General features: G+C 35.5%; 1 protein-coding gene across 2 annotated transcripts in view; it reads left to right on the top strand.

The window, feature by feature from the left end:
* LOC115422891 (MICOS complex subunit mic25a-like) overlaps positions 1-23,632 on the top strand; it is a 256,763-nt gene that overhangs the window by 49,147 nt on the left and 183,984 nt on the right. The window contains exons 5-6 of one of the 2 annotated variants that reach the window (XM_030139507.1): positions 12,307-12,330; positions 23,188-23,271. In XM_030139507.1, the coding sequence (XP_029995367.1) occupies positions 12,307-12,330; positions 23,188-23,271 (108 nt within the window). The remainder of the gene's footprint in view (positions 1-12,306; positions 12,331-23,187; positions 23,272-23,632) is intronic. The other variant, XM_030139508.1, reaches the window with a different exon arrangement.

Genomic DNA, 23,632 nt, shown 5'->3' with positions numbered 1-23,632 from the left:
AGCGAGAAGATACAAAAGCGTGAACGATCATCTCGAGCTCATTTGTGGACACCATAGATCTGAGTTTGGAGATGTTGCGGTAGTTGGACGAAACAGTTTTTGACTAGGTGTTTGGAGTAGAATTCTAAAGACATGTCCTGGTCAAAGATGACACCCAGATTCCTCAGTTTGGTCTTTACCGAGGAACTCAGGTTTCCAAGGTGATGTTTGATCCCTGGGATTGCACTATCCGGGGCAATGATGAGGGTCTCAGTTTTGCTGGAGTTCAGCTGGAGGCTGTTATCATTTAGCCACTGCTTCAGCTCTGACAAGCAGTTGATTAAGGAACTCAGTATGTGGGGCTCAGAGGAGTTAAAGGAGCAGTATATCTGGATGTCATCCGCGAATAGATGATAGGAGACATCACTATACTGTCGGATAATGTGGCCAAGTGGGAGGACATAGAGTAAGAATAGGACTGGTCCCAGGATAGAGCCTTGGGGCACACCACACAGTAGATCCGCTGAGTCAGATTGGAAGTTGTTTATTGACACAGTGAAGCTTCTGGTGAGGTGACAGAGACAATCTCAATCCATAAAAGACATGACAAACTGTGAAGGTGAAACTGAAGCACTGTGGTTCTGTTTATCTGTCAAATGTTCATTGTGGTCGGTTTCAGATGCTGCAGCTCTTTCATAATTCATAGTTTGAGTTATTGTTTGTTCAGTATTAATTGTCAGCCTTGTAAATCCAAGCTGGACTGACTGTACATATCCTGACCAAGCAAAATCAAATTCTCACTCTGTGCAGTAATCTACACCTGGATTTTCTGCCTCCGTCCATAATAATATACATTATATAGACTAAATGTCATCTAAAATTAACGTTTATTTGCAACATAGTATAACAAACGATTACACGATCAAAAACAAATTAATTTTAGCAAAAAATATGTCTCCATTTTGAATGTCTGGGGTTGCCAGAAATTTATGATGTTAAAGTGGGGTGATGAGTCAAAAAAAAGTTGGGAACCATTGCTGTAAGGGCTAATTTATGCTGTACGTTAAAGACGCAGATGAATACAGATGGAATGTTCTGTCCTTTCCCTGCGTACATTACATTCGTAATTCTGTCCAAATTCTGGGAGCTTGCAGATCCGTACCCAGACAGAGAATGCAGAGGAGTATCACCAGGAACAGTGGAGGCAGTGTTGAGATTTGAACAGAATAATTTCCATAAGTAATGAAACTTTTCAAAGAGCGACTGTGTGAGTTAGTGAAAAACTACTGTCATATTTATGACGACTGCCTTTCCAGTATTAACATTAGTATCCACATTAGTAAAACTTATTTTGCCGTTGCCATGTTTGCTATTATTGACTGTCTTCTTCTTCTCAAAAAACTTTACTCTTCTTCGTGGTATTTGTCCAGTATGGTTAATTAAGAGCGGCGCCCTCTGATGGACTGATTGAGAAACGCTTATTCCAACGTACAGGACACATGGAAGTATGAAGGCTATATTCTATTCTATTCTATTCTATTCTATTCTATTCTATTCTATTCTATTCTAAAGGAAAAATACACATCTACCCCCTTGAATCGTCTTATAGATGCTTTTTTTTTAATTGTATTATTATTATTTTTTTTTTACAGTTCTGTTAATTCATTGTGTTTCTATTCTCCCCTTGCTTGTCATCATCACTTTCAGCTCCTCTTTTCCTCATTGACTCTTGCACATACTTCTCTGTTTGCACCTTCTAAATAGATGATTCACCCCCCTAGCTGTGTACTGAATTAATTTATGCGCACACTGTGCCTGGAGCTGGAATATACGATAACCCATCTGTAAGCTAATCTGTCGGCTAGCATATTGCTAGCAGCTGCTGTGTTCAATTAGGAGCCTTCTTAATAACTGGTGTTTATTTCTGTATTGTTTATATTTGTTGTGTTTTTCTGTACTTCCTTTCATACGTGTGTTGAGTTCTCTCCTTCTGATCTTCATCGCAGTGAGCTGAGTTTGGATCTTTTTCTTTTTTTTTCTTCTTTTTTTTTTTTAATCTTTCAGTGTTTGTTCAGACATCCTACATTGTCGTTTTTTGTGATCTTAATGATGCTTTAAACCTATATTTATTTATTACATTTTTTTCTCCTGAAAAGAAAAGAAAATCTATCTTGCAGAGTAAAATGAAATCCCTTTTCATGATGTTAACAGTAAGTATTTTGGTGTATTTCTAAAGGCAGAGTGCTTAATGTGCCTGTGATCTTACATCACTTTAGTTATTGAGCTTCTCATTACATACAGTTTCTTTTGTGTCCCAGCTCACATAGGCAATACGTTGATGGTGGTGATGCAACTGTATTGGCAAAAAAAAATGAAGTGCAAAATTAACAAATGCACCATTCTCACACCTTGTGTAATAGCTAAAGCCATTGAAAACCATGTCTAAAGCAGACCTGCTCCAACAATACCGCAGTCTTTCGTTCTCTGTAGTACGACTGTTCTTTTTTTTTTGAACTTTTTATTTAGATTTTTGCACAATATAAAACAGAACAAAACATCTGAGACAAGACATAAATTAAAAAAAAATATTACACCACATAGTATTATTATTGTTAGAAATATTATACTACATCTATAGATACATTGCTAAATATTGAAATATTCATATATTTGTGTACATATGCACACATCTATATAAATACAAAACACCTCATGTCAGGGCTTATAAGAGCAATTCTCGTCAACAACCCAAAAAGTTTAATTATACAAATAGTCTTCGACCATGTGCCATCTCCGCATAAAACGATCCATTTTCATTTGTAATGATGCGGTCAGTCTTTCCATAGTGAGTACGACTGTTCTGCAGCGGTTATGCTGCTAGTGGCTGTACGTTGACTTGTACATAACTCAAAATCCTGATGTGCTGGAAAAATTCTGATTTGCATTAGTTAGTTTTGTTTAAATTGTTTTTGTTACTTGAAAAATGCCTCAGAGATAGTTTTTACGTAATTTCTCTCAACACTGAGTTTTGTTCATTCATTTATTTTTATCCATGACTATGATTTTAAATGTTCTACCTCTAAAGTTCTAAACTGTTTTTCAGGCTCTGACTGTGAATAATAATTTTCTACTACAACTAAGCATCTACTTTCTTCACATCTCACTGACGAAGAAAAATCTCCCATTAAACTTTAAGGAAGTATTGGTGTTTATCAACTGAATAGACAAAAATAGTGGGACATATCATGTCCTGTTCATGTTGATTTGAAATATAAACATCAATATTCCCTTAAAGTTTTATCCATAGAACACACTGTAAATACTATAAGTCACAGGTGTCAAACATGTGGCCCGGGGGCCAAATCTGGCCTGCCAAAGGTTCCTTTCTGGCCCGTGGGATGAAAGTGCAAAAATTAACCTGAACAGTCAAGGTTGTCGAAATCATTTTGGTTCAGGTTCCACATACAGACCAATGTGATCTACAGTAAAAATAACAACACAATAACCCCATAAATAGTGACAACGACCAATTTTCTTTGTGAAAAATTATGTGGAAAAAATTTAAGTGAAAAAAATAACATTACACTGTGAAAATTTTTACATTTACAAAACGATTCTTTCACAATAAAATGCAAATGAATACATAAATAAAAACAAAGATGAACAACCTGAAATGTGCAACTTTAACAATATTCTGCCTGTTACTAAATGTTTTGTGCATTTATGGATCCACTGTGATCTGTAGTTGTGTTAATAATAAGAGATGGAATATTGTAGAAATTGTTCAAATTTTAGTTCCAAACTCCAAAATGTTAACAATATTGTGCCTGTTACCAAATGTTTATGTAACACTGTGTATAAATGTACATTTACAAATAATAAGTCGAGGCATAATATTGTTAAAATTGCACTAATTTTTCAAATGAAATTTCTGTTTTTGTTAGGTTATTCCCATCTTTTTTTGTAAAATGTAAATATTTTCATAATTTAATTGGGTTTTTTTGTACTAAAACAAAAAGAAAAAATTGGATTTGTCCTTATTTATAGGTTATTAAGTCATTATTTTACTGGTCTGGCCCGCTTGAGATCAAACTGGACTAAATATGGCCCCTGAACCAAAATGAGTTTGACACCCCTGCTGTAAGTGTACAACCTACGCAGGAGTGGAGGTGCAGTATTTACAATATACTGATTACAGGCTATGAACTACCTCAGAACAAAATATAATACTGCTCTGTTACTGGCAGTCTGTTCAGAATAAAAGAAATGACACCCAGTCCTATGCATAAGCATCATTATTTGTTGCTTTTTACTGAACTCATCCCATGTCCAAACCGTTATATGAACTGTGACTGCGTATTGTTACACGCCTTGTATTTAATAGTGTATGCATATGTGTGTAAAGTCACGCCTGGTTGGCTGTTATCTACCGTAGACTCCCGGGTCCCTGGGGGGACACCGGGGGACTCATCTGATTCACTTGCAGAGTGTCTTCTCCAACTGCAAATTAAAACAGGACGAACATAAAGAGGCACAGATAGAAAGGAGAGGACTTTTTTTTTTTTTTATTAAATCCATTCTGTTTCTGCTTAATCCATGCCGAACAGATACTTGTCTAACATATAAAATTAACACATGAACAGTTTCAGTAGCTCATTTCCACTTTCATTAGCATGCAGCAGCTGCAGCTTTCACCTGACAGTAGCAGCATCTCTCACATCAAAACCTTTCTGGCTCTTTGTCTCTCCTCAGTTAAGGTCTGTTTATGAAACACAGACCATCGGCTCTGATTTGATTTGGCGTTCAGCAGGCCTGATAATTATGATGAATCGTCCTCTCTGGCTTTACGTGAGTAGGGAGGGGGAGGTGGACTTGTTGTGTTTTTTTGTTTTGTTTTGGTCAGGTTTTTGTGCTGGGATGCTGGTTGTCAGTGTCACCGTGCTGTTCATCAGGCCTGGCACATGCGCCTTTACAAATGTTGATTGGCATTAATTTGCTAAGAGCAGCAGATGTGTAAGATTTGGCATATTACTGTAGTTCAGCTAGTGTGTGACAAGCTGCCAGTCTCAGGTATGCCGTTAGATGTGCTAGTCATTATTCAACGTTGTAACAGTTGAGTTTCGTATGATAAACGCACCCATCTGGTGTCAAAATAAGGGTTCTAAGAACTAGATATGCTCCAGTAACATTTGCAGCAAGTCTAACCACAGCTGTTGTGTCTTATGACATAGCATGTAACCCAGGGATGTCAAACTCATTTTGTTTTAGGGGAAACATTCAGCCCAATGTGATCTCAAGTAGGGCTGAAAGATATATCGTTATCGTATCGATATCTAGATATGAACATTCAAGATATTAATATCGAAAAAGCAACGATAGAAACGATATAGATTTCCCCCCGCTCGCCCTGCATGTAAACCAGTTTCATTTATTCGTACTTTATGTTAATGTCGATGACTGGCAGTGAGTTCTTATAAATAAAACTGCACTTTCCACATTCTTTTGTATTATGATGTTTGTATTTTTCTGAAAAATGCTTGGTTTTCACCAAACCTGTAGTCATATCATATCGATATCGAGATATCTGGCATGAATATCGAGATATGAAATTTTGTCCATGTCGTTCAGCCCTAATCGCAAGTGGGTAAGAGAATAACATAATATCCATAAACAGTGTTGGGAGTAACATGTTACAAAAGTAGTGCTGTACAGTAATGGATTACTTTTTGCTGTAATGCAGTGTAAGGTATTACTAATCAGTTTTCAGTCATATTTTACTTGGTACATGTTCAATAGCGCTTGCATTACAACACACTTTTCACCCATAATTTAATTGCTCAAATGAGAAAAAAACAAAAAGAGCAAGACCGTGTGACCTCAAGGAATCAAAAATGCGTCTGTAAGGTTCTGTTTCCTGTTGTTGTTCAGCCAATGGGTGAAGACGGCAGAAGACAGTCCATTATCCACATGGACGTACGTTCATTACTAATTCTAACCCTGTTTTACAGAAGCTAGTTAGCATGATCCCTGTGATCAGCAGTGACAAGCTAAGCTAATGTTTCTGTGACCAGTTAGAATTATTATTATTATTTATTTATTTATTTTTTAACCTTCTGTTTATTGGTTTTTGTTATTTTTTAACATATAAAACAAATAACATAGTTCGGACGTATGATACAAAAGTCCAACACACAGACAAACAACAAGCAGAACAAATCCCCCCCTCCCCTGGTACACATCCCCTCCAAATCACAGGAAAGATAAAAATAAACAAATAAATAAACAGTAAATAAATACAAAACAGAAGTACAAAATTCCCACTTTAAATGTTACGAAAAAAACAAACTGTAGAACAAAATACTCAGTCAAGAGAAACATGACAGATTGCACTATTAACATACTGTAGATCAGAAAAGGAGTCCATGTCTTTTCAAAAGTGTTCGAGGCTCCACTTAATGTCAAACAAATTTTTTCCAGTTTGAGAAAATAAAGTACTTCCTTGATCCATTTTGAGAAGGTTGGTGGAGATGAGGATTTCTGCTTTAACAATATAAGCCTCCTGGTCAATAAAGACGTAAATGCAATCATGTCTTTATTAGCAGAGGTACATTTAAATGGAGCAGGTACGACGCCAAACAAAACAGTAAAAACATTAGGAACAATTTTCTTTCCTGTTACCATTGATAAAACATCAAAGATTTCCGACCAGAATTTATTTAAAGATGTGCAACCCCAAAACATATGAGTATAATCTGCTGTAGCCTGTTGACATCAATCACATAAAGGAGAAGCTGTATCATATTTTTGCCAGCCGAGCTTTGGTGTAATGAGCACGATGCAGAATTCTACGTTGAGTGTAGTTAGAATTATTTATCAGTTGTGGATCTTCTGGCGTCCTCGGCGCTGCGCCCCCTGTTTGAACGTGTAAAATGTTGAATAAAATGTAAGCGTTCCTGCTGGGATTCGAACATCGTAGACCGTAGCATTACTTACTGAGCTATCTCTGTCGAAATATACCTCGGGGCGCAAATTTATGTGTCTCCTATCTCTTGTATTGGGCGGGTGATTACACTGGTCAACAACAAATTTATTGTTTAAGTTTTTTGAGCTGATTTAGGATAATTTTGGTATGCTGAATCCAAAAATCACATTAATTTTGCTCAATCAGGTCGACTTTCTGAACTATGCTACATATTGGCTTTTTAACATTTTTGCTTACATTTATGGGCATTTTCACATCATATGATACAAAATTCTTTCATATTTCTTGAAATAAACGAGTTCTGAAGATTTCACTTTTGCCAATTTATGATTAATGTTTTTTTTAATATTACAGGTGAATAAAATGGCTTCGACTAGAAGATCTTGCAAAAATAAGCCTGACGTATTCTGCTACATCTGTGGTGAATACACCATTGTACCTAACAGGAATCAAGTCACAAGTTTCATAAAGTGTGCTTACCAATCTTATTTTGGTATTAAACTTCGTGACCAAGATAAAGTTTGGGCGCAGATTGTGAGAAGATCAAATTTTTCAAAATCAAATTAGCAAAAAAAACTGACCTGATTGAGAAAAACATGTCATTTTTGGATTTAGCGGTGCAAAATGGTCCTAATTCAGTTGAAAAAACCTAGACAACTTGGAAAAAACATTTTTTTGTAAACCAGTGTTATTTGACTTGAGTGGGGGGATTCTACTGCGCACGCCATTCATGACAAGAGTATGTATGTAACTCAAAAGTAATACAGGAGTCAGGTAAGGAGTTGTAATGTATACATTTTCATGTAATTTGACTTTTTTTTATACTAAAATAAAAGGGGTTGTCATTATTTATAGGTTATTATGATAGTATTTCACTGGTCTGATTCACTTTATCGTCAGTGAAATTTTTGCATTTCACAAATTAATTTGTAATATTTGTGTGAAAGCTTAAATGTGTAAAGGAGTCATGTGCGTCACAATAAACGTCCATGTGAAACACAACAATGGAACCAATGTTTAGCAGCAGCGAAATTAAGGAAACAAAGCTTCAGTTCAGGAAAACTGTTAGGGGTGTGTATTAGCAAGAATCTGGCGATATGATACAAATCACAATACTAGGATCACGATACGATATATCACAATACTGTTAAAAAGGCAATTTTTTGTTTGTTTCTTTTTTAAAATGATTATTTCCTGGAAGAATTGAATTACACCAGAAATCTGCACAAATACTAAACACACTTTTATTTGATCCCAACAGGATCTAATGCTATATCACAACATTTTCCTGTGTTAAAACTTATATTATGTTTTACAGACATTACATTTTAAGATCCTGCTCAAATGTTCATATTTTATTAGTTCATAACTAACATCAGGACATTATTTTAGTCCCAACAAAGGAACTAACATCTGCCTCTCATACAGTGAAAAGTGCTTTTAGCATGCTTTAAATAACCATTATTTAATAAAAACAGTTTTAAATAATAATAAATAAGATATAAACAATAAAGAAAACCAAAAAACAAAAATTAATCTCTGCCATATCTACATCTGAATAAATACCTAAAAATATCGATACAGCACTTTTTAATATTGATACAATATTGTGAAATGAAATATCGCGATATATTGGAGAACCGATATTTTCTAACACCCCTAAAAACTGTAGTTGCATACATTTTGTTTTATTGATTAATTGTTTCAACTCTATGATAAATTGACCAATAAAGATGATAAAATGGACATTTAACAATTTAAAATGACAAAATAGGGCTGGAAAAAAAAATGTCAAGTCCTTTTTTCCAATATTTTCATGCAAGGATTAGTATTGAAAGCAAATAATGAATCCAGTTTAAGTCAGTTTGTCAATGATAGCACACACCCTCCATCCAGAACAAAACTAATTAACTAAGGACTAAATACTGTTTCAGACTTTACCGAATATATGCAGCACTCAGGCAGAAAAGTAAAGCGTGAAATAAAGCATAAATATATTGTAACCCCCACCCTGAATAAAAATTAGGTGATGCTTACCTTTGTGACTAATCGATTATTTTATGCACACCCTGATTATCAAGAGATATAATTGGAGGAGTGTTCTGATAACGTAGGATAAGGAATCATCGGCTAAACCTTGAAATGTTTACACGGAGAAGCATTTTCATACTCAGTGTAATGAGAGATGCATTATGAAAATATAAACTTTTTTTATTTTACACTGTTCTGGGCCATTTTTGTGTAGATCTTTGAATTTCAGAGTTGTACTTGAATGCAACAGCACCCGCGTGTTTTGCCATTGAACCCAATTATGATCAGAACTTACAGAGTTTATAAAATACATGCGATTCAGCCTGTAAAAATGCTTCTACGTCTCTGCTTAAGCTCTGAATATTATAATAAATAACCTGTTATGATTTAGCCAGTCATATGGGAAGGTGTAGGTGTTTGTATATATACCAGTCATTAACAATATGATTTTTTCAAAGTCATGTTTTGCAGAGAAAAGATCAAGAGACGTGTCAGGATCAGTGTCACTCAGATCACCGCTTGACATTGATTGATGGATCTAATCACATGTCACTTTGCAGACAGTATTTATAGCATCAGGTTTCAATGTTGGAGAAAAGTGAAAGAGTAGGAAGACAGTAACAGGCAGGGCTGAAAGAGAAAATCAACCTACTTCTGTGGCGTCTTCATTCTGCATGCGTCTCTATGTGTGTGGGATCCAAATAAATGAATAAATAAATAAAAGCAATCACTGCGATGCTTCACACCCGTGTCAGAGAAGGAAAAAGTTACTTGGAATTGTGTTTTCCAGCAAATTGTTATGTTATGAAAGCCGCTGTATTTCATCCAATAGAAAAAGCGGAGAAGTTCTTGTAGACGTGGGTGGTTCTGGTTTTCTTTATCGGCTTCTTATTAACATTAAACACATGCATGAACATGTGGACCAGCTCCGGGAATACGATTTTTGGTTAATGAAAGACTTTATACACTGCTAGCATTAATATTTGAATCTGAAGCGGGCAGCTATGGGTAGCCAGTGTAACTCAAAGAACAAACGGTTGACATGTACCGTGTATAATCTGCATTCAACTGGAGTTTAAAAATGTTTTCGGTCGTTTACTGAGCAGTCAAGTTATGTGTTTCCTGTTTGGGGTGCAAAAAATTGTGCCCAAGTCTCCGTTATTACCATGATAGACTCTAGTTATAAATGGCATGTACACAGTAGACCTCCTCCAATAAAAGAGACAGGAGAGCTTTAGGGTGCAAAAATTGCACCCAAGCACCACCCACAGGAGTAAACATCACACCCCAAAAAGAATCAAGACCTTCCTCAGAAATGGAATCAGCCAGTAGGTCCATAACTAATACTACTGAGGCTTTAGTAAGTGTCTGGGTAGCTCAGTGGTTCACACAGTTGGGTATGACACAGGAAGCCAAGGATGGATGAGTGGTGTCACTGGTATGTTTTAACCCTTACACTGATTACCTCCACCAGGAAGTATTGTGATCACTTTGCTTTGTGAGTTTGTTTGTTTGCGTGTTTGTTTGTTTGTTTGTTTGTTAGCAACTTTACCGGAAAACTATGACAACTATCTTTACCAAATTGTACCCACAGATAGGCCTAGGCCCTGGGACCAACCCATTAAATTTTGGGCCAAGTAGGCCAAAGTTCAAGGTCACAGCAAGGTCATAAAATCTACAATTTTCTGATCTCTCATCATTGAGCAATTTCCGAAATTTCATAAAAAATTCCAAATGACTCCGATTAGCCTCTATTTTGATACACCTGTAGCTTATAACAATATCTTGTATCTGACACAAAATTGCCCACATCCACTGTGGAATGTGGACTCTGTGGACATTTCAATTTAACTTTGAAAATCCCATTTACCACACATTTTTCATTAGAACTCAACAAATATTGATTGGAATTGAATATAATTTGACATACACATGACTGGTACCAAGCTTCAACTTTTTCTGCGGTATGGAACAACCTTGAAACTGTTTAATTTAAAAAGAAATAGTCGATCCACACATGCACACCGTTCGGGGTGCTTGGCGGAGGTTTGCGTTCTCTGAACACTTGTTTTCTATTTGTTCAATGCCATGTGATCTACATTACCTTCACCCCTGGTCTAGTGTTTTAATCCTTACATTCTGTTCAGTTTTTTGATATGAGTCACTGTATTTATTCATTTATGGCATTTATACATTCTATACATTATATTTTTATTGAATTTTATTGTATGAAGTATATTATTTTATAGTATTCAAAAGCCTGGCCAGGGACAAAGACTGCAATTTAGCTGAAGCTAGACGTCTAATATGCATCACATTTTCACTTTGGTGGAAATGCTGTATGTATCGTCTCTGTTAAATAAATAAATGAATAAATGCATTGTCTGTATTATTAGTGGAAAAGACACTTGTCAGGGACATGCCTGACTTTAACAATAGAGTCATAGAAAAATACACATGTTTGAAGGATAGACGGGTGAAATTTACATATAATTGAAGAAATGAAGATTTTCTGTCACTTTTGACAGACAATAAAGTCTATCTATCTATCTATCTATCTATCTATCTATCTATGAAATACATGACTGAAAACATACTGTGTATTTTTGTTTTAATTTAAATTAACCCTATATATTTGATGCATGAGTTTTGAAGCCCTCTACATGATCAGTGGGATTTTTTTTTCTTGAAAAACCTGGTGTATACAATTAGATACATGCAATACACAGATAATCCACCAGGGGGGAGGAATTCATTCACCAGAGGCCTTTCCAGTGACACTACAAGATTGTCATTAATGAGGAAGGAGGCAGAACTTTGCCAATTTTGAAAAGGAATTACCAATGTGTAAGACATGTTTTTGTTATTATGTGTTTTTTTTTTTTTTTTTGTTCAAAATAATAATATTTGAGCATTGAGACCCGACGTATCAAATATGACACAAAACTGAAATTCATACATGGAAATTGATATTTGAAAAAAAAAAAAAAAAGTGTTGTTCAGAAGGACCAATAAAGGCTCCAGTTTCAAAGAACTGGAATTTTCTGTAAGAACTGGAATTTTCTGTCAATGATTTAATGCCTCAGGCTTTACAGGGTTAATATTTTAGAATAGTGGTGCATGTATTTTGGTGTATCCTAGTGGTGATATGTGGTTATAGTGCAGCTGAAAACTCACTTATATACTGTCAGCCAAAAAATAATTTCACCAGCCGCCACTGGTGGGATGTGTTTTCTTATTGTTTATGCTTCTTTCTCTCTTTCTTCTTAGTTTCTTAGTCTCTGTCTCTAATTTCTGTTTCCCTTTTCCTCTAGTCTGCAGATGACTTAGGAGAGATGGTAAGCTTCATTTTAACCCCTACACTCATGTCCAATCAGTCCATCTGAGCACAAAGGTTGAAACTAAGTCAAAGAACTGCTTAGAGTAGTTTTCCAGTATTTCTAAAATAGTCAGTCCTTGACAGCTGTAATTATGATGTCGAAATTTAATAAATGGTTAACCCGAGGGAAAAAAAAAAAAAAATCTGAATTAAAAACAAAGTGAACGGCAGCTGCTTAGTTTTTTTTTTTTTTTTTTTTTTTTTTTTTTTGCAACTCTAGGCAAAGCTTTAACATCTACATTTTTCATTTGATCTTTGACTTTTTTTTTTTAATCATTTTTTAAATTTTTATTATTTATTAAAATAACCAACCTGACCAGCAACCTGACCAAGAGGTCAGCAGCACACGCCATGAAGGAATACAGGTTTTAAAAAACAGATTATAACAATAAATTAAAACAAATAATAATTTGATATTGGTTTATTGTTTTTATTTTTATTGTTTTTAATTATACAGCTGTTTTATGTCTTTTAACCTACTCTTGTATTTGATTCTTTTATTTTTATTTATTTATTTTTTAAAAAAATATTTTACTTTAGTCCACTGTGGTTGTTTTAAAGTGCATTACAAATAAAGTTGGATTGGAATAATTTAGTAATAACAGAAAAACTTTATGGTTTTTAAAGTGCAATTTTTTTTGGCTTATATTAATAAAAATGGCATACCTTCTTATAAGGATCTGTCTTTTTTAATTTTATGTCAACCTAAACACCCATAAGATAAGATAAGATAAGATGAGATGAGATAAGATAAGATAAGATAAGATAAGATAAGATAAGATAAGATAAGACTTTACTGATCACGCCATGGGCACATTGCAGTGTTTACAGCAGCAAAAAACACAGAAAAAGTGCAGAAGGACAGGCAGAAACATTCAAGAGTGAACAGCTGATGTAAAAGAAAATCTTCTATTTATGTTACTTGTTCTGCACATATATGCAAATTATTTACGTTATACATTACTTGTATTATTATAAAAAAAAATGTGTTTTCAAATTACTACAACATGTCCCTGTTGAACCACATTAAACCTGCAGTTTTTGATCCTGCAGTCATAAAGTTACCTAAAGTAAGTATTCTGTCATATTAGACTTTGGGTGCATTGAGTTATGTGTAAATAAGAGGAATTCTCCTGTTTGAGAAATGGGACAAATACATGATATTTTCCTGTTGCAACTAAAAGTACTGTTCCTGTGTTGTAAAAAACTGTAGGCCGGTGTGTGCAGCTGTGATATGTATTGATAGCGTTGTGAATAAGGGGTGTTTGCACATGTATGTGTGTTCTTAGAATGTATTCTGTGGGGAAATAATGTATTGTTTGTTCTTTTTAACCTCCATTTCTTGTGTCAGTCGGTAAACAAACTTACATTTGAAGGCTTAAAAGTATGAACATGAAGGGATAATTGATCAGCATTGTCAGGATGGAGACTGGTAAAAGTGGAGCCATGTTAGACTACATAGGAGTTTTTCATATTTTATTTTATTTTTTTTTTACAAGTTCTTATCTACAATTTACAGTTCTCCGCAGGCATTGTAATTTTGATTTCTTTTTTTTTTTTTTTTTTTTTTTAATTCAGACAAGAGCAAAATTCTTCTTTTTCAGTGTTGTTACTCAGTACCAGGACCACTTACTGTGATGCTGATTATTGTGTGAAAATTCAGACTTTTACCTTGCAAAAGAGGCCTTGACCATGTTTGTGCTATACATGTTTTACAAAAAGCTCTGAATTTAATTTTACTATTGGTTTTCAGGCATTTTAGGTGAAAAAGACTCGAATTTTAAGAGGTTACAAATGAACCCACTGTACTCATTCTAAAACATTTATGGCACTTTTATTTAAAATATACAAGAAGGCAGTTTCTAAAAAGAAAAATGAATAAAAACGCATCAAAGTTGAAAAAAAGCACATACACTTGATAAAGTGTGGGGCCATTTCATTAATTATATTAACCCTTTCATGCATGAATTATGAGAACCTTAATGAAGATTTTTTTCCTGAGTGTTTTTATTCCTCTTTAGGCATGAAAAAAACAATGTGATTTTTTTTGTTTGTTTGTTTTTTATGTTATGAACCTATTTTCCATGGTGCTACAAAAATATCCACTCAGCTGAACACCGTTCATTTAATTTTTTAAGCAAAGAAACATGCATTTCCTGACATACTGTGTGAAAACTATGAAATAAAAGCATTTTTGACCTCCTGAGACCCAGCAGTGCATTTTTGTCCTCTGTAGGGGACAAAAGTTTGACGGTTTTACTTAAAAAAATGCTGTCTATTGTAAAGGACATTACATTATTATTATCTTTTTTTTTTTTAATTATTTAAAAAAATGTCTTAGAAAAAAACTAGCAAAAAAAACCTGTTGCATTATGTAGTTTCCAATCAAGATAATTGTTTAATGGAAAAAAGCTACAATTTTCACTTTCCTGGGTCTGAGGAGGTTAATGCTGCTAATCTGATGTTTTCTCACATTTTAACATACTATAATACTAGTTATTACTCACTCAGATAATATGAAAAAAAACCTGTTAATTACAGTCTAATCAATCAATCAATCAATCAATCAAACTTTATTTCTATAGCACTTTTCATACATGTTACATGTAGCACAAAGTGCTTCACAACAAAACCCCCCACAGTCCCGTAGTTGCAAAGAAAAATACAAGCAATCAAAGTAAAATTTATAGTAAGAGTTTAATTAAAAGCTAGCCTAAAAAGATAAGTTTTAAGTTTACTTTTAAAAATATGAACACTCGCAGCGGACCTCAGGTCCTCAGGTAGGCTGTTCCATAGTTTGGGGCCATAAAAGCTGAATGAGGCCTCACCATGAGTCTTAGTGTGGACTCTAGGAACAGTTAAGAGATTACTACCTGAGGACCTGAGGGTCCGAGAGGGCTCATATGTTAAAAGCAAATCAGATAAATAAATAGGGCTAAGACCATTAAGAGTTTTAAAAACCAATAAAAGCACTTTAAAACTGATCCTGAAGCTCACAGGGAGCCAGTGCAGAGACCTGAGCACTGGTGTTATATGCTCTCTCTTTCTGGTCCTCGTCAGCAGTTGGGCTGCAGAGTTCTGGAGCAACTGCAGCGGTGCAATGGTCTTCTTGGGAAGACCAGAAAGGAAAGCGTTACAGTAATCAATTCGACTTGAGACAAAAGCATGTATCAAAGTCTCTGCACTGGCTCGAGAGAGAAATGGTCGTACTCTGGCAATATTTTTTAAATGATAAAAACCAGTTTTGGTGACAGACCTGATGTGTGGCTCAAAGCTAAGCTCACAATCTAGTAAAACACCCAGACTTTTAACCCTCTCAGAGGAGCCGAGTGAATGGGTTTGGAGCTTAGCTTTGAGCCTCTCCCTCTGAGCCTCAGGACCAACAATTAAAACCTCAGTTTTGCCCTGGTTGAGCTGGAGGAAGTTTGCTGCCATCCAGGACTTAATATCTAAAATGCAATTAAAAAGGGTGTCGATGGGGCTGAGGTCATCTGGAGACACGGCAACATAAAGTTGAGTGTCATCAGCATAACTATGAAAGTTAATGCCGTGTCTCCTGATGACCTGTCCTAGAGGCAGCATATAAAGGTTAAAAAGGGTTGGACCTAAAATTGACCCTTGGGGAACACCACAATCCATTTTGCACCTTTTTGATGAGTGTTCCCCAATGCTAACATAAAAATCCCTGTTTGTTAAAAATGATTCAAACCAGTTAAAACAACTAATAACAATAACAATTAACAACTGATTTAGATCAAAGAACAGCAAAGTTACAGTAATGGTATGAATGTCTGTGCATGGGATGATGCATAAGCGTCCTCTGTGTTGGCTGATATGGAACTAAAACAACAAAACCCATGAATATATAAGAGAACAGCTGGAGAATAACTGTCCACTGGAGTGACCACTATGCATGAAAGGGTTAAGAACAAAGACTTGACATATCTGTTGTGGTTATTTGGGCCACCCTCATTATTCCCTGTACAGGTCCACAATCATATGCTGTTTTCTGACAATACTACTCAACATCTGGAAAGACTCTCATGGATTCTAGCATTGATTTTAAATGTACCTTTTTGTCAGTTTATTTGATTGTTTATATCAGGGGTCTCAAATATGCGACCTGGGGCCAAAGGTTCCAATCCAATGAATTTCCAAAGTGCAAAAGTTCCACCGTCGAGGCTGTCGAACTCATTTTAGCTCAGGTTCCACATACAGACCAATATGATCTCCAGTTAAATAATAGCGTAATAACCTACAAAAAATAATGACTCCATATTTCCTTCTCGGTTTGATGTCAAAATAATGACAACTTCAAATTTTTGTCTTTGTTTTAGTCCCAAAAATAACATTAAATTATGAAAATATTTACATTTACAAACTATCCTGCAACAATAAAATGTGAATAACCTGAACAAATATGAACAACCCAAATGTCTAAAGAAAATTAAGCCCAATTTGAACAAATTTCTGAGTTTCGTGTCTTTGTTGATCCGATCCATAATTCACACGTATAAATGATAAGTCGAGGCATGTTGAGCCGCATTATGTAATAAATTCCCATTATGTAATAAAAGTTCAAAATGTAATAAGAATGTCACGTCATCTTGTAATAAAGCCGCATTATGTAATAAACTGACGCATTTTGTAATAAACTACCTCAATGCATTATGTAGAAAATTTTTCACATTATGTAGTAAGTTATTACAATTTGAGAAGTTTATTACAAAATGCACTTGACACATTTTTATTTTCAGGAAAATGTAATGTGCTAAATTAATCTTTAAACTGTGTGGTTAAAGTTCTGATTCCATTACCTGTAGCTCCTGTGACTAATTTCTACTAAATTGCTCTGAAATTATATTAATTTGGATTGTTATTACAAAATGAACCATGTTATTAAATTTTTTAATAAAAAATGTGTCAAGTGCATTTTGTAATAAATTTCTCAAATGGTAATAACTTGTGAAAAAATTTACTGCATAATGCGTTGACGTAGTTTATTACAAAATGCGTCAGTTTATTACATAATGCGGCTGTATTACAAGATGACGTGACATTCTTATTACATTTTGAACTTTTATTACATAATGGGAATTTAATACATATTGTGGCTCAACAAGGCATAATATTGTTAAAATTGCACTTATTTTTCTGTAGAAATTTCATTTTTTTCAGGTTATTCACATCTTTTTTGTTTAGATAGTTTATAAAATTAAGTATTTCCATAATTTAATGATTTTTTTTTTTTTTGCACAAAAACAAAGACAGGAACTCTGAGTTGAATAGCATAGGTTATTATGCTATTGTTTTACTGGTCTGACCTACTTGAGATCAAATTGGGCTGAATGTGGCCCCTGAAAGAAAATGAGTTTCAGACCCATGGTTTATATGGTTCTATTTTGTATGTACACTACCAGTCAAAAGTCTGGACTCACCTTCTCATTTAAATGACATGAGATGGACCACAGATGATGAACAAGTGCTCAGCATCACTGGGAACTCCTTCAAGACTGTTGGAAAATATTTCCGATGACTACCTCATGTAGCTCATCAAGAGAATGAAAAGAATGTGCAAAGCAGTAATAAAAGTAAAATGTGTCTATTTTGAAGAATCTAAAATATAAAACATCCTTTGAGTTACAGGGTGGGGAAGCAAAATTTACAATGAACATTTAGTTTTTTCTCAGCAGGCACTACGTCAATTGTTTTGAAACCAAACATATATTGATGTCATAATCATACCTAACACTATTATCCATACCTTTTCAGAAACTTTTGCCCATATGAGTAATCAGAAAGCAAACGTCAAAGAGTGTGTGATTTGCTGAATGCACTCGTCACACCAAAGGAGATTTCAAAAATAGTTGGAGTGTCCATAAAGACTGTTTATAATGGAAAGAAGAGAATGACTATGAGCAAAACTATTACGAGAAAGTCTGGAAGATACTATTAAAGAAGAATGGGAGAAGTTGTCACCCGAATATTTGAGGAACACTTGCGCAAGTTTCAGGAAGCGTGTGAAGGCAGTTATTGAGAAAGAAGGAGGACACATAGAATAAAAACATTTTCTATTATGTCAATTTTCTTGTGGCAAATAAATTCTCATGACTTTCAATAAACTAATTGGTCATACACTGTCTTTCAATCCCTGCCTCAAAATATTGTAAATTTTGCTTCCCCACCCTGTATGTCGCACTTTTTTTAACTACATAATTCCATATGTGTTCATTCATAGTTTAGATGCCTTCAGTGAGAATTTACAATGTAAATAGTCATGAAAATAAAGAAAAACCAGGTGAGTCCAAACTTTTGACTGGTAGTGTACGTATAGCCTGTAAAAAATCTCATTAAATATATTATTGAAAAAAAAAAAAAAAAAAAGGATCCACTTAGAACTTATTATATGGAAAATATTAGACTTTTTGTCTTTTTGTTTAGAAAAGTGTGACTAGGGAAATAAAAGTGGCATTTAAAAGATGACATTTTTTTTTAAAATGAATGAATATTTTAAAGTTACATTCAGGATTAAAGCTTGTTTCATGTGTCCTTTTCTTTACGTCCTCTTTATGTTTTCTGAGTACTTTATTGATTCGTCCCTTTATCTGAGCTCGTCTTCACTCAACAATGTTTTCAGGGTCATTTTGAGACTGAAGCAAAGGTGCCTGTGTCCTTCAGCTTTATACAGTATTTTATGCAAGCGAGAACAAAATTACCCCCCACCCATTTCATAGCTACACAATACAATACAATAAGTTTGTCCGTTGTGATCGTTCTTTGTCCATGCCTTCAAGGTTTGCAGCACTTTTCAAAGGCTGTAGAGAACGAGGTTTTTCTAATAGCCTCTGCTTGTATTATTCTGTCTGTTTCTGTCAGTGTCATCGTCTCATACAAGCAATCTTCAAATTAATGAAGGCAATTAATGAATGAGTCACAATGCTAATTAAAGACAAAAACTGACAACCACTAGCAGATACATGGGTTTATTTTTCCCGTCAATTATGTCTCCTTTCAGTCCTTTCCTTGTTTCTTGCCCACTACCAGTCACATTCTGTTCCTCCCTGTGTTTGGCTTCTACCTGTGTAATTCTCTGTTATTCAGTCGTCTTCATGTGTCTTCGCATGTGAAAGAGCCTGTTTGTCTCCTTCTTACGGTGCATGAGTATGTACTGTACTGTAACCTAGCAATTGGTGTGTGATGGAAAAAGAAACAGAAATTGTCAGAGGTATAATTTGAGGTATAATTTTGCCTGCATGCTGTTTGTAGCCCTTTTGGATGTTTTTTCCGATAATGTAGGATGCCGTAACTGTTAGCATGTCGACATTTGGACAAAAAAATCCTTATGTGTGAATTCAAAATAGGTTTGTCCTTGTATTTGGATGTACTTATGTAAATAGTATTTTGCATTAGTATTTTTAATCTATAAAAATGTAAGGTCCGGTGTGTGATATTTAGCAATATCTCGTGGTGAAGCTGCAAACTGCACACAATATGAATACACAAACAAACAAAAGAACCACAGAATAAATGATTTTTATCTATTCTGGTGGTTTAGTTTATGGAGTAATATTTCAGTTCTGTACTCAGACATAGTAGGTGAGAGTAATGCACCTTAACGCTGAATGTTACTCGCTGAAAAACAAAAAAAAAAAAAACAGGAGAAGAAGCTGCTGTTGCTTTAAAAGCATGTTGCCATAACATATTGTGCTCTGTGGCTCATTCTAAGATAAAGAAGAAACACAACTGTTTGTATGTTTTTTTCGCTTTTTTACGCCTCTGGCTTGTGTTTCGACCAACCAACCAACCAAACAACCAACCGACTACCCACCCACCAACCAACCGACCACCTGACCACCCAACCAACCCCTGACCACCCACCCAACCAACCACCCAACCCACCAACCACCCAACCATTCAACCACCCAAACACCCAACCCACCAACCACCTAACCCACCAACCATTCAACCACCTAACCCACCAACCATTCAACCACCCAACCACCCTACCCACCAACCACCCAACCATTCAACCACCCAACCCACCAACCATTCAACCACCCAACCACTCAACCACCCAACCCACCAACCACCCAACCATTCAACCACCCAAACACCCAACCCACCAACCCACCAACCATTCAACCACCCAACCCACCAACCACCCAACTATTCAACCATCCAACCCACCAACCACCCAACCACCCAACCATTCAACCACCCAACCACCCTACCCACCAACCACCCAACCATTCAACCACCCAACCCACCAACCACCCAACCTTTTCAACCAACCAACCAACCAACCAACCAACCAACCAACCAACCAACCAACCAAAACTTCGCCAGCAACTTCGCCAGCAACTTAACAAAAGTTATCTCATGACCTTTGACATTCACAGCTGGTCGAACTACACTCTTAAAGCAGTGATATTTTCCTTTTTTAAATGGAATTATGCATTTTAAAACATTTCCCTGTGGTCTACATAAACTGTAAATGCTCTGCTTGGGTCTGAATTCTTCATTAATTCAATGCCACAGGTCCATCTTCAACCCTATTTCTGAGTAATGACACCAGAAAGGTTGTTTTGAGCACTGGCCCTTTAAATGCAAATGAGCCACTTCAGGCCCCACCCCCTCCAGGTTGTTGGCTGTGCTGCTCTGTCCCATTCAACCAACAAGTGAACATTTTAGGTAATCGGCTCAAAGTTTGGACATATTTTCAGTATGGGCTACAACTGTTGACAAACAATTATGGCGTATTTGGAGAAATGTTCGTTGGAAGTCTTGACCTTATATGTGCAAATGTTGTGACGTAACTAGTTATAGACACAAAAAATTAAGCAGGAATTAAAACGGGTTGTAGAAATCCACTTGATTGTTGCAGGTGAATATAAAGATAGCTTTGCAGCATCTGGAGGGTTTAAATTCAAACTTTTTGAACTATTAGGGTCCAAATACACAAATAAATGTACCAAAGACTAATAAAAGTGGGTTTAGCTAAATATGACCACTTTAAGCCAATTCACAGACACCCAACAGAATCCTCCAGGTGCAAACACTTCCACCATACGCTATGAATCTCAGCAGCATCATTGAAACAGCTCATTAATGTTAGCTATGCATGTTAGCTCCTGAAACAGATGGGTTCTGTCAGATCACCTAGTCCAGTCCTTTCAGGTTCCTCATGTGTTTTGGATACCCAACATTTTGTTATTAATTTTAACCAAGGAGCAAGGACCTTGGCTGCAAAATGAAACTGATGCAGAAGTATGCTAATACCACTGACAGCTGCTGGGGTCGGTTCCAAAAAGCCCTGACTCATGTACACTCACACTGAACTGCTCTCTAAAAACACAAAGCCAGAAACTTTTTTCCAGAGTCATTCTGGTTTCAATCAATCTATGAATCAAATTTATTTATATTTGTTCCATTTGTTTCTCATCCTAATCCTGTAATAAGTGACTGGTGGTCCATGTTTGCTGCATTAATCAGATTTCATAGGGAATAGAAGTATAGAAGACAGCTTTAATGTGTGCTGTTTTTAATAAAATTTGTTTTTTTCTTACCAACAGCTCCAGTGTAGTTGTGGTTAATAGGCTCCAGTAACAAAACGCTAAAATGACTCTGTTACGATAATTCTTGATAAAGTTGACAGGTTCACAGAGTTATTAAGCTAGCATTTAGCATTACTTGACCTCTTGCCCCCTGCGAATGGCTCAGATGCTTCACGCATCTTTGGCTCCACCCCTTTTGTCCAAATATGGTCACTTCCAGCTCCAAAAAGCCAACATGGCAACGGTTAAAACAAACTGCGGGCTTCCAAATGGTAGTTTAGAAACCAGTGGGTGAAATCATGGTTCCTCCATCCAGTGTTTTTTTCTAACTTGGCCAACATTAGTGTGAACTTTTTGGGCTCAAACACATTTATGAAGATGATTAACCCATAAAGACCCAAACATCCACCGCCAACACAAACCATCTACTGATCTAAACTGTTTAACACCTGTTCATCCACTAATCCTATCAATCCATGTAAATAATTGGTGTAAAATACAGTTATTCATCTTTTCATGGTCATCAGATATGACCCATTTGGATGTTCAGAGGCTCTGTAGTTACCGTGGAAACACCGTTATCTTCTACAACATTGATTCACCAATAAAACCCATGGAATTGGATCAATGACAGTGGATGGAGACACTGGGTTTATGTTCAGTTTATGATATCTTTGCTGAAAAAGTCACTTTTTCTTCAGTTTTCTCTGTTTTGATAAAATTAACTTTGAATTTACTCTGAATTTTCATGATTCATGAAAGTACATGATTTTCACAAAAAAAAAAAAAAAAAAAAAAAAAAAAAGCAAAATACAGAGGATAATATTATTTTAAAAATTAGTGATAAATCAGTTAAGAAAGGTAGAAATAGAGAAAAATGTATTTGGGAACTGCCACTAAAGTAGCTCTGGGTCTTTATGGGTTAAAACAAACTTAAAGAAACCATGTAACAGTGTAACCTTCTATCAGTCTACTAAAATAAACCCAAACCACTTCACAGCCATAATATAGACCAGGGGTTGTTCATATTTCATAATGTCATATTCTTTTATTTCCTGTAAATTGTTCCACTGGTGACTTAAAAGCTACTCTAATGCTTTATAATGTCTATAGTGGATCAGAAAGTCCATCATCAATAATAATATGGAAGTAGAAAAGGAGTACTAATTGCAGAGGATGTTGCCGGTCTCATCTCATAGCCTGCAGTTTAAGAAAACACAGCATTAAAGGGTTTTTAATCCACCTCTGTTTGTGTCTTGCAGGCTCAGCAGCTACAGAAGAAAGACTCGCAGCTGAAAGCCTTGGATGCCTTCTACAAGGCACAGCTGGCACAACTGGAGAGAAGGGTACGACTACTTGCACATATTGCTGTTGGTATTTCTATTTAGGTATTTTTTATATATCCTTGTACTTTTGGGGCTGGCCAAGGGAAGGCTAACATCTAGATCAAAAAATGCATTTAAAATCACCTTTTGAAGACTTATACAGGGTGGGGAAGCAAAATTTACAATATTTTGAGGCAGGGATTGAAAGACAGTGTATGACCAATTAGTTTATTGAAAGTCATGAGAATTTATTTGCCACAGGAAAATGTACATAATAGAAAATGTTTTTATTCTATGTGTCCTCCTTCTTTCTCAATAACTGCCTTCACACGCTTCCTGAAACTTGCGCAAGTGTTCCTCAAATATTCGGGTGACAACTTCT

Source organism: Sphaeramia orbicularis, chromosome 7 (assembly GCF_902148855.1).
Source record: "Sphaeramia orbicularis chromosome 7, fSphaOr1.1, whole genome shotgun sequence".
NCBI lineage: Eukaryota > Metazoa > Chordata > Actinopteri > Kurtiformes > Apogonidae > Sphaeramia > Sphaeramia orbicularis.
The sequence above is the reverse complement of the archived record's forward strand: the minus strand, read 5'-3'. Positions and strand labels throughout refer to the sequence as shown.